General features: G+C 46.7%; 1 protein-coding gene across 5 annotated transcripts in view; it reads left to right on the top strand.

The window, feature by feature from the left end:
- The first annotated feature begins 4,245 nt into the window (after positions 1–4,245).
- Positions 4,246–18,644, top strand: part of ULK2 (unc-51 like autophagy activating kinase 2) — a 117,370-nt gene continuing 102,971 nt past the window's right edge. For 2 of the 5 annotated variants that reach the window (XM_039476023.2, XM_074388277.1), the window contains exons 1-3: positions 4,660–4,844; positions 6,279–6,371; positions 8,009–8,050. In XM_039476023.2, coding sequence (XP_039331957.1) covers positions 4,755–4,844; positions 6,279–6,371; positions 8,009–8,050 — 225 coding nt within the window. In that variant the 5' untranslated portion in view covers positions 4,660–4,754. Of the gene's footprint in view, positions 4,845–6,278; positions 6,372–8,006; positions 8,051–18,644 lie in introns of those variants that run through there. The other 3 variants (XM_039476022.2, XM_074388276.1, XM_074388279.1) reach the window with 3 other exon arrangements.

Raw genomic sequence — 18,644 nt, 5'->3', positions numbered from 1 at the left:
GAACCCAGGAGGCGGAGGTTGCGGTGAGCCGAGATCGCGCCATTGCACTCCAGCCTGGGTAACAAGAGTGAAACTCTGTCTCAAAAAAAAAAAAAAAGAATTTGGTTTGGAGACTGGGGCTGCCATTGCCACCGTGTAGGAGATCTTGGGCAAGACAACGAAGAGGGGCACAGATGGAGAGTGGTTCTTTTTGAGATCCTGGTTCTACGTGTAGTTTGCTTTTGAGGCCCGACCTGGAACTTGAGAAGCCTGAACTCTGCAAAGCACACCTCTATCTTTATCTACATTCCTTTCACTCTATTACATTTGACGTTTGCTATTTGCTACCAACATGGTCCTAACTAAACATTTCCTTAGCAAGGCACACCCCCTGCCTCCTGCCCCGACTTCTTTTCTGACCCTTGAGGTCAGAAATCCTGTACATTTTGCTTTTCAAATGCATATGTCCATGGGTCCCCTGTTTGGCCTGTGAATATAGGACATGATGCATGTCTAAATGAGGGGCCTATTGGTGGTTTCTTTCTTTTTTCTTTTTTTTTGAGTCGGAGTCTCACTCTGTCTCCAGGCTGGAGTGCAGTGGGGCAATCTTGGGTTTAAGTGATTATTTCGCCTCAGCCTCTTGAATAGCTGGGATTACAGGCACATGCCACCAAACCCAGCTAATTTTTGCATTTTTAGTAGAGACGGGGTTTCACCATGTTGGCCAGGATGGTCTCAATCTCTTGACCTCATGATCCGCCCGCCTTGGCCTCCCAAACTGCTGGGATTACAGGAGTGAGCCACTGCACCTGACTTGTGGTTTCTTTTCTTTTTTTTTTTTTTTGACCTGTGGTTTCTTAAAAATAACCTTCTTGTGGCCAGATGTCATGGCTCACACCTGTAATCTCAGCATTTTGGGAGGGCAAAATAGGCAGATCACTTGAAGACGGGAGTTTGAGACCAGCCTGGCCAACATTGTGAAACCCTGTCTCTACTAAAAATACAAAAATTAGCTGGGCATATTGGCACAGGTCTGTAATTGCAGCTACTTGGGAGGCTGAGGCAGGAGAATCACTTGAACCTGGGAGGGATGGAGGTTACAGTAAGCCGAAATCCTGCCACTGCACTCCAGCCTGGGCAACAAAGTGAGACTCAGTCTCAATAAAACAAAAATCAAACAAAAAAAACCCCTTCATAATATTCTAGCATGGGGATGTGATTTTAACGGCATTAAATAAAAACATCTCAAAACTGTCAATTATAGTTAGTGTCTAGTAAATGCAACCTTGTGAATGGGGGTTTTGGGGGTCTTCAGGAGGACTCTTTTTTTTTTGAGACGGAGTTTCGCTCTTGTTACCCAGGCTGGAGTGCAATGGCTCGATCTCGGCTCACCTCAACCTCCGCCTCCTGGGTTCAGGCAATTCTCTGCCTCAGCCTCCTGAGTAGCTGGGATTACAGGCACGCGCCACCATGCCCAGCTAATGTTTTGTATTTTTAGTAGAGACGGGGTTTCACCATGTTGACCAGGATGGTCTCGATCTCTTGACCTTGTGATTCACCCGCCTTGGCCTCCCAAAGTGCTAGGATTACAGGCTTGAGCCACCGCGCCCCGCCTAGGAGGACTCTTAAGGGTTGTGAATTATGTCTCATGACAAAAGCATGGCGACACCGGTATGTGTAAAAATACGACTGGCTCGGCCGACAGTGGGTGCACTTGTCCTCACGCGGTCGGCAGCTGGCCAGCAGGAAGGTAGAAATGCTGCTTCCATTGTACTAAAGCGCCGTGGGGGGCAGGCCCAGAATCCAGCAGCTTTGGCTGCCTCTGGACAGCCAGGGAGGGCTTTCCCTGAGCTCCAGGTGATGCTAGCTGCTGCCAGGTAATGGTGTGAAAGCAACTGCTGGCCCACTCCAGGTGTGCTGCCCCCCTCCTCGGTTGCTTCCTTGCTATCCAAAATTTTACTCTTTGCTTCTGTAAAGAGTTTACAGAAAGTGAATTCTCCAGACATCTGCTAGATAAACTACCTTATCGTTGGAGCTGAAAAATATGGTCTCTATTACTCTGAAAACCACCCCAGGAGTGGAGGGAGGAGGAAGGGGGAAAGATCCAGAGGGCTGGTCTGGGATTTGGGAAATGTTGCCTGAGGCTAACTTTGGCCTCACTGTTTTTTGTTTAGGTTTTTTTTTTTTTTTTTTTTTTGAGATGGAGTCTTGCTCTGTTGCCCAGGCTAGAGTGCAGTGGCATGATCTTGGCTCACTGCAACCTCTGCTTGCCAGGTTCAAGTGATTCTCCCGCCTCAGCCTCCCGAGTAGCTGGGACTACAGGTGAGTGCCATCACGCCCCGCTAATTTTTTGTATTTTTAATAGAGATGGGGTTCCACCGTGTTAGCCAGGATGGTCTTGATCTCCTGACCTCATGATCCGCCTGCCTCGGCCTCTCAAAGTGCTGGGTTGCAGGCGTGAGCCACCATATCTAGCCCCACTTGACATACTTAACAAATAGGGCTTTGGCTGTGCCCAGCATTTTTTTTTATTTATTATTTTTTTGAGACGCAGTTTTGCTCTGTGGCCCAGGCAGTAGGCTGGAGTGCAGTACTACTGTGATCTCGGCCTTCCAGATTCAAGCGATTCTCCTGCCTCAGCCTCCTGAACAGCTGGGACTACAGATGGCGCGGTCCGTTGTATTTTTGTATTTTTAGTAGAGACAGGGTTTCACTGTGTTGGCCAGGCTGCTGTCAAACTCCTGACCTCATCGTCCACCCACCTCGGAACTCCAGACCTCGTATCCGCTCACCTCGGCCTCCCAAAGTGTTGGGATTACAGGTGTGAGCCACTGCACCTGGCCCAGTCTATCCTTTAAAAAACAAAACAAAAATTGGCTAGGCATGGTGGCTCAACCCTGTAATCTCAGCACTTTGGGAGGCCAAGGTGGGTGGATCACCTGAGTTTATGAGTTTGAGACCAGCCTGGCCAACATGGAGAAACCCCATCTGCACTAAAATACAAAAATTACCTGGGCGTGGGGTGTGCCTGTAATTCTAGCTGCTTGGGAGGCTGAGACAGGAGAGTCGCTGGCACTTGGGAGGCAGAGGTTGCAGTGAGCCGAGATTGTGCTACTACTGCACTCCAGGCCGGTCACGGAATGAGATTCTGTCTTAAAAAAAAAGAAAGAAAGAAAGAAAGGAAAGAATAGACTAGAGAATGTTTCAGTGAGGTAAGGAATCATCTCCACCCATTTTTGTGTGTCTGTGCAAACTTGCTTAACTTGCTGTCAACAACTTTCGAAGGCTCCAGATTTTCAGTGCCTAAGGCAACCACCGCGGCCAGATAGGACAGGATGACGAAAGGGTGCACAGCAGCAGAAGCAGAAACCAAAGCCCCACGTTTTGAGAGTGTGAAGGAGGGTTCTCTCAGAATCCTGGAGGCGACTCTGTCACGGTTCAGAGATCAGCTTGCAGGGACAGGGAGTGGCAGTGGGGGTGGTGAGGGAGACCCTGAAAACACATACCCTTAAAAACGGAACGCACCCTCGAGTAGGGGGGCACCCTCGAGTAGGGGGCCTGAGTTTTCGATGATAGTTTCAAGCATATTGTTTACTAAAATGGTTTCATCAGACACTTCCTTGAGGGAAAGCTGACAATCTGTTCCTTGTCACTTGAACAATCAGCTAGAAAAGACAGTTCCCTTCCACCATTTGAGGTCAGCCTGAGGTCAAACTGGCCTGACCCCACAAGCCCCCAGGAAAGCTTTGAAAGCGTGTGGGATCCTGAGTCGCTGTGCGGAGGCAATTCTCTGCGAGGAGGGCCCTGAGCTGTCATCAGCTTCTCTTAGAGGCAAGGGATCCCCAAAAGGTGCAGAATCCCGCTGGACACAGTCCCTCCTGCCGTCCCTGAGCGAGTCAACCCCGAGAGACGTCCGAAGGCCGGCAGTTTGGCAGCGTGAACTCCGGTTTTCGAGGGCGCAGTCTGCACAGATACTCCGGTCCCGCCTGCAGTTGGGGTTCGAGACCCGCTTCTCTGAAGTCCGCCTCCCAGCGGTCCGGAGCCCGGGGCGCGATCGGCTCGAATCTGCTCCCCAGGCCCAGCGCGGAGCCCCCAGCCCCGTAACCTGCTGTGGCCGCAGCGGGTCGCGCCCACTGTCCCTGCCTCAGAAGCGGCAGAGGACCAACCCAGCTCCGGGCGCGGAGTTCGGGCCGCACTCTTTTCCCCGGCGGAGGGAGCGAGCTGGCGCTGCGGACTACAAGGGGCGCGGACGTCGCGGAGGGCAGCCAGTCGCGCGGGAGCGGCTGGCGCGCGCGAGAGCGTTGGGCGCCGCCGCGAGGCGGGGAAGCGCGGGGCCGGGGCGGTGCGGGTGATAGGGCGGCGGCCGCCTCCACAGCAGCGGCGCCCCGGGCGGGAAGGGCGGAGGAGCCCGGACGAGCTGGGGATGGAGAGTACCGGCTGCCTCACCGCCTCGCGGCGCGGGTGCGGCTGCGAGCGCGCACAGTGACGGCGCCGGCGCCCCTGGCCCGGCAGCGCACAGGCTGCTTCGCTAGAAGCCCGCGGGCTGGGCCGTGAGGAGCGGCCGGGGCCTGGCCGGGCCTCGCTGATCCCGGCTCCGCGCGGCGGCCTTCCCCCGTTTCTGCTCTGGCCTCTCGGCATGAGAGTCCGCCCGGGGCCGGGGCCGGGGCTGCGGCTGCCCCAGACCCGCCGCCCGCAGGCGCGCTCCGGGCCCGCGAACCTGCGGTGCTGATACCTGCGCCGCCCGCCCGCCTGCTGTGTTCCCCGGGGGCGCGGCCATGGAGGTGGTGGGCGACTTCGAGTACAGCAAGAGGGACCTCGTGGGACACGGGGCCTTCGCCGTGGTCTTCCGGGGGCGGCACCGCCAGGTGAGCGCCGGCCGGGGCGAGGCCGGGCCCCGGGCGGCCGGCACGGGGCTAGGAGGTCCTGAAACTTGGCGCAGCCGCGGACCGAACCCCCCGCCTCGGCGCCGCGCCGGGGCTGCTATTGTGCGCGCTGTCAGTCTCGCGGGTTGTTTTGGTCCGGCGAGGGTGGTTGTGAGGCCCAAGCCTCGGGCGGCGCTCCGCCTACGGACCGGCTGCTGCTGACCCTCCTGCATGCCTGGGACCCACCCCTTTGCCGCCTGCCGGAGCCTTTGCCCCTGGGTTAACCTGGACCCAAAATAGACGCCACGGCCCCGTGGCTCTCAAGGCCCCGGTGTGAATGGATCTTTGGTTTTTAACCCCCGCCCAGGGCTGGTCACCTTTGAGGTTGATAATTACATACCCAGCGGAAAATGGGCGGATGTCCCGTTAGCCTCAGGCTTCCTCTGCTTGGGAGGTGTCACATTTCCCAGCACTGGTCCGTTGCACCCCGAAGAGCCCCCCCACCTTTTTCACCTTCGGGGTCAGATAGGCGAGCTCCGGGTGAAAAAGATAGTTGGACGCTTCGGTTTCAATCCACAGGAACATGAAAAAATTTTAAGCCTTAAAATTTTTCTTTAAGCCTTTGCTATTTCGCAAGTACAGTTAAAGGAGGTTTTAGAATGTAAAGAATTTGAAAAGGCGTATGGGGAGTGGAAATAGTCTTAAAGGGTGTGGCAATTCTGATTGTTGCCAAGGGGCGAGTTAAAAGTGGGCTGACTTTGTTGCTTATCGGATAAAGTAATGCTACTTTTCATGTATTTATTTTAAAGACAGTCTCGCTCACTGCAACCTCGGCCTCCCAGGCTCAAGAGATTCGCCTGCCTCAGCCTCCCTAGTAGCTGGGATTACGGGCGCCCGCTACCATGCCCAGCTAATTTTTTTTTTTTTTTTTTTTTTTTTGTATTTTTAGTAGAGACAGGGTTTCACCACGTTGGCCAGGGTGGTCTTTTGACCTCAGGTGATCTGCCCGCCTAGGCCTCCCAAAGAGCTGGGATTACAGGCTTTAGTCACGATGCCCGGCCTAACTTTTCATGTATTATGAAAATAATTTAGAACTCAAGAAAAGCACGGTGTAATAACTTTTCAGCTAACCATATCACCTTTCAAGTTGATTTCTACATTTCTCCATAACTTTGAGGTGGTTGTGAACTGTTCTTTTTTCACTTAATGTTAGTTACTTCGTGGCCTTCATGTTTGTTATTTTAGTAGTAGTGTTGTAGGACCTTGTCATATTACACTATGGTTTATGAAATCACTTTTCTATTATTGGGAATTCAGGTTCTTTGCCATTTTTTCCCAATGCTGTATGTATTTTTAATGAAAAGATCTTCGTGCTTATAAACTTTTTGTTATTTCTGTGGAATGATATCTAGGAGTAACACTGTTTTTCCTTTTCAGAAAACTGATTGGGAGGTAGCTATTAAAAGTATTAATAAAAAGAACTTGTCAAAATCACAAATACTGCTTGGAAAGGAAATTAAAATCTTAAAGGTATGTTACTTTATGTAGTAGTATTCATATAAGGTTAAAACTTAAATGAATACATGTTGCCATCCTTTGTAATTTTGGGTCCAAGTTTGAGAATTTTCAACTGTTGCTTTCCTTTTTCCATGCTCACTTTTTAAAAACATTGAGTACTCAGAAGCTTTTTTTTTTTTTTTTTTAAATAGAGATGGGGTTTCACCATGTTGGTCAGGCAGGTCTTGAACTCCCGACCTCAGGTGATCCGCCCACCTTGGCCTCCAAGCTGTAATCCAAAGTGCTGGGATTACAGGCTTGAGCCACCGCGCCTGGCCTTTTTTTTTTTTTTTTTTTTTTGAGACGGAGTTTCGCTCTTGTTACCCAGGCTGGAGTGCAATGGCACGATCTCGGCTCAACACAACCTCCGCCTCCTGGGTTCAGGCAATTCTCCTGCCTCAGCCTCCTGAGTAGCTGGGATTACAGGCATGCGCCACCATGCCCAGCTGATATTTTTGTATTTTTAGTAGAGACGGGGTTTCACCATGTTGACCAGGATGGTTTCGATCTCTCGACCTCGTGATCCACCCGCCTCGGCCTCCCAAAGTGCTGGGATTACAGGCGTGAGCCACCGCACCCGGCTCAGAAGCTATTTTTAAGAACCAAAGCTCAGAGAGATTCTGTGAAGACTGGGTTTAGCTTCTCATCCTTTCTCCTTTCTCCTAGTTACGGTGTTGTTTGAGAGGAGGGCTAGGCAGACCCATCTTGCACATTGTTTTTACCTCTCCTGTTGTCCCCTTTCATGTTACTAGAGTGGAGGCACTTGGGATCTTTCTTTAAATTAAAGAAAGTTGTATTCCTTAGAGGTGGTCTTTTTAGATCACTCACAACCGTTATTGTCTAAGTGAGGTCCTTTGAGAAGATAATTAAGTAAGTTTGGAAAATCCCATTTGCTAAGTACTTCTTGGAGAGTCACAAAGCCTATGTCTCATTAAAGAAAGTCTGAAAAATTTTACAATGAAGAAACTCTTTTGGAAGTACTTGACCTGGTGTTTTCAAAACTAATACAAGCGTGGAGCACCCCTCCCGCCCCGCCTTTTTTTTTTTGAGACAGAGTTTCTCTCTTGTTGTCCAGGTTGGAGTGCAATGGTGTGATCTCCCCTCACCACAACCTCCACCTCCTGTGTTTAAGGGATTCTCTGCCTCAGCCTCCTGAGTAGCTGGGATTGTAGGCATGTGCCATCACACCTGGCTAATTTTGTATTTTTAGTAAAAATGGAGTTTCTTCATGTTGATCAGGCTGGTCTCCAATTCGTGACCTCAGGTGATCCGCCTGCCTCAGCCTCCCAAAGTGCTGGGATTATACGTGTGAACCACCTTGCCTGGCCAGAGCCCTCATTTAACACTCAGCTTCCTCAAAACTACTTCCTGTGGAGAGCTCTTTGCTAAGAATTATAGCTCTTTGAGCTAACAATTATATTTTCTTTCAGTGAGCTAATGTGCTTTCTGTTTCATGAGGTATGTTTCTTATTCTTTAAGAGATTGATTTTTTCTGGTCTATTAGTAGAAGTATAATACTAGTAGTGTAGAAGTGTATAATTTTATTTACATATTAAAATACAGTAAAATTATTACAATACTTACATTTTTTTTCTCAATTTTCTTAATAGGAGCTTCAGCATGAAAATATTGTAGCACTCTATGATGTTCAGGTACCTTATTTAGAACATTTTTTAAACTTAAAGTTTAATTTTTTTTCTATTTCATACACATTTAAGTGACTCTTAACAGAAATAAAAATGACCTTCATTATTGTTGAAAAGATATGTAGCTTGAGTTATATGTTTCCGAATTAAGAAATTGTTTAAAACAACACAGAGTAACAGACTGAAAGAATATGCTGCATAAGTTTATTGACAATTGATAATATAGGGGTAGTAGTATTTTTGGTAAAGTAGAGGAATATTGATACCAGATATAGCATTCTCTGATAAATGTTGTAAGGACTATTAAAAATAGAGCTTTTAAAAAAATTTTTTAGATGGAGTTTCACTCTGTTGCTTGGGCTGCAGTGCAGTGGCTTGATCTCGGCCCACTGCAACCTCCACCTCCCTGGTTCAAGTGATTCTCCTGCCTCAGCCCCCAGAGTAGCTGGGACTGTAGGCGTGTACCACCATGCCCAGCTAATTTTTTTTTTTTTTTTTTTTTTGGAGATGGAGTTTCGCTCTCGTTACCCAGGCTGGAGTGCAATGGCGCGATCTTGGCTCACCACAGCCTCCGCCTCCTGGGTTCAGGCAATTCTCCTGCCTCAGCCTCCTGAGTAGCTGGGATTACAGGCACGCGCCACCACGCCCAGCTAATTTTTTGTATTTTTAGTAGAGACGGGGTTTCACCATGTTGACCAGGATGGTCTCGATCTCTTGACCTCGTGATCCACCTGCCTCAGCCTCCCAAAGTGCTGGGATTACACGCTTGAGCCACCGTGGCCGGCCGCCCAGCTAATTTTTTAATTTTTTTTGTGTGTGTATTTTTATTAGAGATGGAGTTTGACCATGTTGGCCAAGCTTGTCTTGAACTCTTGACCCCAAGTGATCCTCCCACCTTGGCCTCCCAAAGTGCTGGAATTACAGGCGTGGGCTACTGCTCCCTGCCTAAATGGAGGCTTTTTTTTTTTTTTTTGACACGGAGTTTTGCTCTTGTTACCCAGGCTGGAGTGCAATGGCGCGATCTCGGCTCACCGCAACCTCCGCCTCCTGGGTTGAGGCAATTCTCCTGCCTCAGCCTCCTGAGTAGCTGGGATTATAGGCACGCGCCACCATGCCCAGCTAATTTTTTTGTATTTTTAGTAGAGACGGGTTTTCACCATGTTGACCAGGTTGGTCTCGATCTCTCGACCTTGTGATCCACCCGCCTCGGCCTCCCAAAGTGCTGGGATTACAGGCTTGAGCCACCGCGCCCGGCTTTTTTTTTTTTTTTTTTTTAATAAAAACTTTTTTTATTTTGTAGAGACAGGGTCTCTGTGTTGTCCAGGCTGGTCTTGAAGTGCTGGGCTCAAGGGATTCTTCTCCCTCAGCCTCTCAAGGTGCTGAGATTACAGATGCGACCTACCACATGCAGCCTAAATAGGGCTTTTTCCTTTTCTTTCTTTCTTTCTTTTCTTTTCTTTTCTTTTTTTTTGAGACGGAGTTTCGCTCTTGTTTCCAGGCTGGAGTGCAATGGCGCGCTCTTGACTCACTGCAACCTCCACCTTCTGGGTTTAAGTGATTCTCCTGCCTCAGCCTCCCAAGTAGCTGGGATTACAGGCATTTGCCACCATGTCCGGCTAATTTTTTGTATTTTTAGTAGAGATGAACTCCTGACCTCAGGTGATCTGCCTACCTCGGTCTCCCAAAGTGTTGAGATTACAGGCATGAGCCATCACGCCCGGCGAGCTTTTTCTTATTATGAAAGCAATATTTGTAAATTGAAGAAATATTAGAAAATAATAAAAACAAGGACACTATGCATATTCATCACTCAGTTATATCTTTGATTATAGGTTATAGATATATTTGTGCATGCTATGGCATACCATAGAGTTACATTTTATTTGGAATGGGAAATACGTTCTAAAGTCATCCTCTAAGGCAAAATTTCCGTGTAGTCTAAATTACTCTTGGAAATCATTTTCAGAACTCAGCAATGGAGAAAATTGCTATTTTCTGGGTGTAGTACCAGATGAAGTAGTTGTCTTATATTTAAGGCCATATTATGTTAAAAAAAAATCCTTTAAATGCTAGAATCAGGCTGGTGTGGTGGCCTGAGCCTGTAATTCTTGCTACTCAGGAGGCTGAGGCAGGAGGATCACTTGAGCACAGGAGTTCAAGGGTGCAGTGAACTGTGATCATGCCACTGTAGTCCTGTTGGGCAGCAGAGCAAGATCGTCTCTTAAAAAAAAACAAAAACTAGAATCACATGTAGCTAGTGTGATACTCACCATGTGAGATCCTGGGGACCTGAGACTCTCGGAACAGCAAATTCAGGTTTCCTCTCCACTGTCACTCCAGGGCAGGTCAGCATACATGACTTACATAATTCTTTTGTTTTGCTTCGTCTGAATAGTTGAATTCGGGTAAGCTAAGTGGATATGTTATGTGATTCTATTACATAAATATTTCTAGCTAAAACCTCTTCTGTATTCACTTGCATTACTCAAATTAATTCATTTGGCAGTTGTGTTTTTTTCGTTGTTTTGCTTTTTTTTTGAGACAATCTTGCTCTGTTGCCCAGGCTAGAGTGGAGTGGCATGATGGCCCACTGCAACCTAGGCCTCCTGGGTTCAAGCGATTTTTGTGCCTCAGTCTCCCAAGTAGTTAGGATTCTAGGCACCCGCCACCATGTGATCTGCCCACCTTGGCCTCCAAAGTGCTGGGATTACAGGTGTGAGCCACCACTCCCAGCCTATTTTGTAAGTTTTTGAGTGGCTGTTATGTGCCAGGCATTGTTCTGAGTGCTAGGAATCAATCAGTGAATAGAACAAAGTCTTTGCTTTGAATATGTTGAGATTTTAGTGGGATGAGACAAATGGACTGTTGTATTTTTTTTTTTTTTTTTTTTTTTGGGATGGGGTTTCGCTCTTGTTACCCAGGCTGGAGTGCAATGGCGCGATCTCGGCTCACCGCAACCTCCGCCTCCTGGGTTCAGGCAATTCTCCTGCCTCAGCCTCCTGAGTAGCTGGGATTACAGGCATGCGCCACCATGCCCAGCTCATTTTTTGTATTTTTAGTAGAGACAGGGTTTCACCATGTTGACCAGGATGGTCTCGATCTCTTGACCTTGTGATCCACCCACCTCGGCCTCCCAAGGTGCTGGGATTACAGGCTTGAGCCACTGCGCCCGGCCGGACTGTTGTATTTTCTTAAAAATATATTGTCATTTTGTGGCCGGGTGCGGTTGCTCATGCCTGTAATCCCAGCTTTGGAAGGCTGAGGTGGGCGGATCACCTGAGGTCGGAAGTTCCAGACCAGCCTGACCAACATGGAGAAACCCTGTCTCTACTAAGAATACAAAATTAGCCAGGCATGGTGGCGTATGCCTGTAATCCCAGCTACTTGGAGGCTGAGGCAGGAGAATCACGAACCTGGGAGGTGGATGTTTCAGTGAGCTGGGATTGTTTCATGGTGCTCCAGCCTGGGCGACACAGTGAGACTCCATCTTGCGGGGGGGAGGGGAAAGGATGTTTAAGTTTTTCCTAAACAGAAAAATGCTATAAAAATTATGTATGCCTTCTGAACATATTTTTGATTATTAAACTTCAATTTCTAGAATTGGAAAGACCAAGTCAAATAGCACGCACAGTGTTAAAGTTTTTGATTGTAGGGTATGATTGCCTTCCACAAAAATTGCAATTTAAATTTCCATCCATGAAATATGTGAATGCAGTGGGTATATTTTATTATCTTTTCATATAGCTGTAATTCATTCCTTCATTTTGAGAAATTCAAAGCAGTATAAAAAGGGGAGAAACCTTTTATGTCAAAACTAACCTCATCTCTCAGTCCCTAGTTGAAATGTTGATTCTCCTCACTGCTGTTTGTGTAGTTGGTCTTAGTCTCTGTAGATAGAGGGCACCAAGTGGTACAACTCAGTGCCTAGTACAAAAACTGTTAAATAATGTTAACTCTTTAGTTTTCCAATCTTGGAGAGATACAGAAAACCATGGCAGTTGCAGAGTAGGTTTTGTTTTGGAAGTATACTTAGATTTTTTTCTATCAGATTGAAAAATATTTTTTAGTACCAGCTTTGATTATAGAATGGGGTATCATTAGAGAGAACATACTAAAAAATGTGAATTGTTAAACAGTCAGGAATTTCAAGGTGACTGCATTGAAATGTATTCATACATTGTATACTACTGGAATTTTTTTTTTTTTGGAAACAAAGTCTCACTCTTGTTGCCCAGGCTGGAGTGCAGTGGCAAGATCTTGGCTCAGTGCAACCTCCACCTCCTGGGTTCAAGCAGTTCTCCTGCCTCAACTTCCCCAGTAGCTGGGATTACCTGCCACTATGCCCGGCTCATTTTTGTATTTTTAGTAGAGATGGGTTTTTACCATGTTGCCAGGCTGGTCTCAAACTCCTGATGTCAAGTAGTCCGCCTGCCTTGGCCTCCCAAAGTGCTGGGATTACAGATATGAGCTACAATGCCCAGCAACCAGCAGGAGCTACATTGGCCAGGAATCAAACCTGAGTCTCCTGCGTGGGAGGTGAGAGTTCTACCACTGAACCACCAATGCTTTGGAACTAATTTATGAAAATAAACTTAGGAAGTATCAGTCAAACATCTTGAGCATTTGGCTATTAAATAAACAGAGTCTGACCTAATACTTCAGATTTGTTTGTTTATTTTTGAGACGGAGTCTTGCCCTGTCTCCAGGCTGGAGTGCAGTGGCACGATCTCAGCTCACTGCAACCTCTGACTTCCTGGTTCAAGTGATTCTCCTGCCTCAGCTTCCAGAGTAGCTGGAATTACAGGCACACACCACCCTGCCCAGCTAATTTTTGTATTTTTAGTAGAGATGGGCTTTTACCATGTTGGCCAGGATGGTCTTGATCACCTAACCTTGTGATCCACCCGCCTTGGCCTCCCAAAGTGTTGGGATTACAGGCGTGGGCCATTGCCTCCAGCCTAGATTTGTTTTCTTGATTTAAGTTGTTCATCAAGGGGTACAGTATGTTTAGGAACTAACTAGTATAGTAACTTTACCAACTTGAAGCAAATGTCATTTTTACTGACCATTAGTTTTGATTATCTGTCTGAGATTTATAAATTGAGAACTTTTTTTTTTTTTTGAGATGAAGTTTTGCTCTTGTTGCCCAAGCTAGAGTGCAATGGCGCAATCTTGGCTCACCAAAACCTCTGCCTCCTGGGTTCAAGTGATTCTCCTGCCTCAGCCTCCTCAGTAACTGGAATTACAGGCATGTACCACCATGCCTGGATAATTTTGTATTTTTAGTAGAGATGGGATTTCTCTATGTTGATCAAGCTGGTCTTGAACTCCCGACCTCAGGTGATCATCTGTCTCGGTCTCCCAAAGTGCTGGGATTACAGGCGTGAGCCACCATGCCTGGCCAAATTGAAAACTTTTTACATTGTAAAATCAGCTTTCAGTTTTAAATGACACTTAAAATGAAATGCATTTTTCTTTTAATTCTAAAAGTAATGTATGCCCATAGTTAAAATAATCAAATACTATGAAAATGGTAAATTAGCCGGGTGCGGTGGCTCATGCCTGTAATCCCAGCACTTTGGGAGGCCGAGGCGGGCGGATCATGAGGTCAAGAGATCGAGACCATCCTGGTCAACATAGTGAAACCCCATCTCTACTAAAAATACAAAAAATTAGCTGGGCGTGGTGGCGCATGCCTGTAATCCGAGCTACTCAGGAGGCTGAGGCAGGAGAATTGCCTGAACCCAGGAGGTGGAGGTTGTGGTGAGCCGAGATCGCGCCATTGCACTACAGCCTGGGTAACGAGCAAAAAAACTCCGTCTCAAAAAAAAAAAAAGAAAATGGTAAATTAGAAAAGAGATGACAATTCCCAGAGATAACCACTGTTCGGTATATTTGTTTTAGAATTTTCTAAATACAGCCGGGCGTGGTGGCTCACGCCTGTGATCCAAGCACTTTGGAGGCCAAGGTGGGCGGATCACCTGAGATCAGGAGTTCAAGACCAACCTGACCAACATGGGGAAACTCCATCTTTTTTTTTTTAAAAAAAGAATTTTCTAAATACATATGTCAATCTATAACCATTTATACTTAGTTTTTGTTTTGTTTTGTTTTTTTGAGACAGAGTCTTACTCTGTCACCCAGGCTGGAGTGCAGTGGCCCGATCTTGGCTGAGTGCAACATCCGCCTCCCGTGTTCAAGCGATTCTCTTGCCTCAGCCTCCTGAGTAGCTGGGATTATACCACGCCCAGCTAACGTTTGTATTTTTAGTAGAGATGGGGTTTCACCATGTTGGTCAGGCACTTCTCAGACACCTGACCTTGTGATCCACCCTCCCAGAGTGCTGGGAGCCACTGTACCCAGCCATTTATACTTAGTTTTTAAAGCTTTTCATTGTGAGAGAATTATTGTTTGTACAAAAATACAGCTGGTTTCATTAAGCTTAATGTATCTTAGATACCTTTTCATAATCAGTATAGTATTGTAGCACTAAATGATAATTTACTTAAAACCCAATTATGAACCAGGTGTGGTGGCTCACACCATAATCTCGGTGCTTTGGGAAGTTGAAGCAGTAGGATTGCTTGAGGCCGGAAGTTCGAGACCAGCCTGTGCAACATTGTGAGACCCTATCTCTACAAAAAATAAAGTAGCGAGATGTGGTGGCGCGTGCCTGTAATCCCAGCTTCTTGGGAAGCTAAAGCCGAAGGATCACTTGAACCCAGGAAATTGAAGTTATGGTGAGCTGTGATTGTGCCACTGGCCACTGTACTCAAGCTTGGGTGACAGAGTGAGTCCTGCCTCTTAAAAAACCACACAATTATTGGTTATTTGGAGTGTTTTCTATTTTTTCCATATTAGAAGCAGTACTGCAGAGGAAGTTCTGTACATATATCTTTATGTGTTTTTATAGCATTCCTATAGAATAAATTCCTTGAAGTGGAAGTGCTTGGTCAAAGATACTAGCTGTCTTTTAAAAGATGATACCAATTCTTTCTATTGCCCAGGCTGGAGTGCAGTGACACAGTCTGGGCTCACTGCAACCTCCACCTCCCAGGTTCAAGCAATTCTCTTGCCTCAGCCTCCTGAGTAGCTGGGATTACAGGTGCCCACCACTACTCCTGGCTAATTTTGTTTCTGTATTTTTTTTTTTTTTTTTTTTTTTTGAGACGGAGTTTCGCCCTTGTTACCCAGGCTGGAGTGCAATGGCGCGATCTCGGCTCACCGCAACCTCCGCCTCCTGGGCTCAGGCAATTCTCCTGCCTCAGCCTCCTGAGTAGCTGGGATTACAGGCACGTGCCACCATGCCCAGCTAATTTTTTGCACTTTTAGAAGAGACGGGGTTTCACCATGTTGACCAGGATGGTCTCGATCTCTCGACCTCGTGATCCACCCGCCTCGGCCTCCCAAAGTGCTGGGATTACAGGCTTGAGCCACCGCGCCCGGCGTTTCTGTATTTTTAATAGAGATGGGTCTTCACCTTGTTGCCCAGGCTAGTCTTGAACTTCTGACCTCAAGCAGTCCACCTGCCTCAGTCTCCCAAAGTGCCGAGATTATAGACAAGAGCCACTGTGCCCAGCCTATATCAGTTCTTTTTAACCAGTAGTGACCTTTTTAAAAAAAAGTTTTACAATCTCACACTAGGAAAATATCTTTTTAAACAATTTTAAAATTGTATTTATTTACTTATTTTTGTAGAGACAACAGTCACTATGTTGCCCAGGTTGGTCTCAAATGCCTGGACTTAAGTGATCCTCCTGCTTCAGCTTCCTAAAGTGCTGGGATTACAGGTGTGAGCTACCATGCCCAGCCTAATTTTTTTTTATTTCTTTTTTTAAAAATTTATTTATTTTTGGGATGAAGTCTCTCTGTTGCCCAGGTTGGAGTGCAGTGGCATGATCTCAGCTCACTGCAACCTTTGCCTCCTGGGCTCAAGCAATTCTCCCGCCTCAGCCTCCTGAGTAACTGGTGTTATAGATGCCCACCACCATGCCTGGCTAATTTTTGTATTTTTAGAGGTAGGGTTTCACCATGTTGGGCAGGCTGGCCTCGAACTCCTGACCTCAAGTGATCCGCGTGCCTTGGCCTTCCAAAGTTCTGGGATTACAGGCGTGAGCTACCACACCTGGCTGATTTCTTTTTCCCCTTAAATCATCAGGGTATTGATTAGCTTTTTCCTGTATTTGTCTTTTTTTGTTTTTTTGTTTTTGAGACAGAGTTTCACTCTTGTTACCCAGGCTGGAGTGCAATGGCGCGATCTCGGCTCACCGCAACCTCCGCCTCCTGGGTTCAGGCAGTTCTCCTGCCTCAGCCTCCTGAGTAGCTGGGATTACAGGCACGCGCCACCACGCCCAGCTAATGTTTTGTATTTTTAGTAGAGACGGGGTTTCACCATGTTGACCAGGATGGTCTTGATCTCTTTTTTTTTTTTTGAGATGGAGTTTCGCTCTTGTTACCCAGGCTGGAGTGCAATGGCGCGATCTCGGCTCACCGTAACCTCCGCCTCCTGGGTTCAGGCAATTCTCCTGCCTCAGCCTCCTGAGTAGCTGGGATTACAGGCACGCGCCACCATGCCCAGCTAATTTTTTTGTATTTTTAGTAGAGACGGGGTTTCACCGTGTTGACCAGGATGGTCTTGATCTCTTGACCTCGTGATTCACCTGCCTCGGCCTCCCAAAGTGCTGGGATTACAGGCTTGAGCCACCGCGCCTGGCCTGTATTTGTCTTTTTACATTTCTTCTGTGATGTTCCCATTGCTGTTCTTTGATGCATCGGTAATTTTTTTTTTTTACTGAGCTAGGTAATGAGATGTACAGGAGTATAGTGGTAAACAAAGTAGAAATGGTCCTTGTCATTATGGAATATACAGTAAATTAGGGAAGATGACATTAAGCAAATAGTTACTGTTCTTTTTTTCTTTTTTGAGAGAGGGTCTGACTCTGTTGCCCAGGCTGGAGTGTAGTGGCATGATCATGCTTCTGCAGCCTCCACCTCCCAGGCTTAAGCCATCCTCCCACCTCAGCCTCCAAAGTGTCTGGGACTACAGGCAGGCACCACCATGCCTGATTAATTTTTCTATTTTTTGTAGGGATAGGGTTTCACCATGTTGCCCAGGCTGGTCTCAAACTTCTGAATTTAAGTGATCTGCCCACCTGGGCTTCCCAAAGTGCTGGGATTATAGGTGTGAGCCACCACACCTGGGCCAGTAGTTACTATTTATAAGAGTGCCAAGTGCTGTAAGGGAAAACTGTTGAAGAGGTTTGGAGGAAACAATATGGGGGCTAGGGAAGTGGGACAACGGAAGGTTTCCTGGGGAAATGATGTCTATAGAGATGTGAGGGATTGAGTGGGAGAAGGTTTAGGTGGGAGTTAGTGGGAGAAGATAAAGTAAGTTTCCCAGGAGATGAAGCCTTCTGTAAAGACTGCTGACAGGAGAGATCATGGAGTTTGAGGAACTGGAAGAAGGCTAGTGTGTCCAGAGTACAATAATGAGAGCAAGAGAAGTGTTAGATGATATTGGAGAGGTTAACAAGAGCCACATCTGATCTTTATCCTAAGGACAGTGCAGAGCTGTTGAAGAGTTTTAAAGCAGGAGAGTGATACTATTTTTGTTTTTCAAAAGATAAATCTAGAGCACTCTGAGCATAAGTACTTTCACTTAAGAATACTTACCTGCATGATTGTCAGTGGTCTGGTTAAATATCTACCTCTTGGTAATTTTTAGTATAGCAAGAAAAAGATGATTCATTTAATAGATGGTGCTCGTAAAACTGAGACATCTTACAAAAAATAGAATTGGAACTACATTATCATTGTTTTCCAAAATAATTTCCAAATGAATTAAAGGGTTAAATATTTAAAGTAAACAGTAACAGTCTCAGAATAATATTTAGATGATTATATAATCCAAGGGATAGAAAGACTTTTTTTTTTGATGGAGTTTTGCTCTTGTTGCCCAGAGTAGAGCGCAGTGGCGCAATCTTGGCTCACCACAACCTCCACCTCTGAGGTTCAAGCGGTTTTCCTGCCTCAGCCTCCTGAGTAGCTGGGATTACAAGTGTGTGCCACCATGCCTAGCTAATTTTGTATTTTTAGTAGAGGTGGGGTTTCTCCATGTTTGTCAGGCCCCTGAACTCTGATGATCCACCTGCCTTGGCCTCCCAGAGTGCTGGGATTGCAGGCGTGAGCCGCAGTGCCTGGCTTTTTTTTTTTTTTTTGAGATGGAATTTTGCTCTTGTTGCCCGGACTGGAGTGCAGTGGCATGATCTTGGCTTACTGCACCCTCCGCCTCCTGGGTTCAAGCGATTCTCCTGCCTCAGCCTCCAGAGTAGCTGGGATTATAGACATGTACCACCACTCCTGGCTAATTTTGTGCTTTTAGTAAAGATGGGGTTTCTCCATGTTGACCAGGCTGGTCTTGAACTTCTGACCTCAGGTGATCTGCCTGCCTTGGCCTCCCAAACTGCTGGGATTACAGGCATGAGCCACCATGCCCAGCCAGGAAGACATTTTAAATCAAGATAAGAAACTCAGAAGCTGTAGTAGGGACATATAAAAAATTTTAAAACTCATTTTATAGTAAATAATGCAATTAACAAAT

This window comes from Saimiri boliviensis, chromosome 17, assembly GCF_048565385.1.
Source record: "Saimiri boliviensis isolate mSaiBol1 chromosome 17, mSaiBol1.pri, whole genome shotgun sequence".
Taxonomy (NCBI): Eukaryota; Metazoa; Chordata; class Mammalia; order Primates; family Cebidae; genus Saimiri; species Saimiri boliviensis.
Note: the sequence above shows the minus strand (reverse complement) of the source record. Positions and strands in the feature narration are given on the sequence as shown.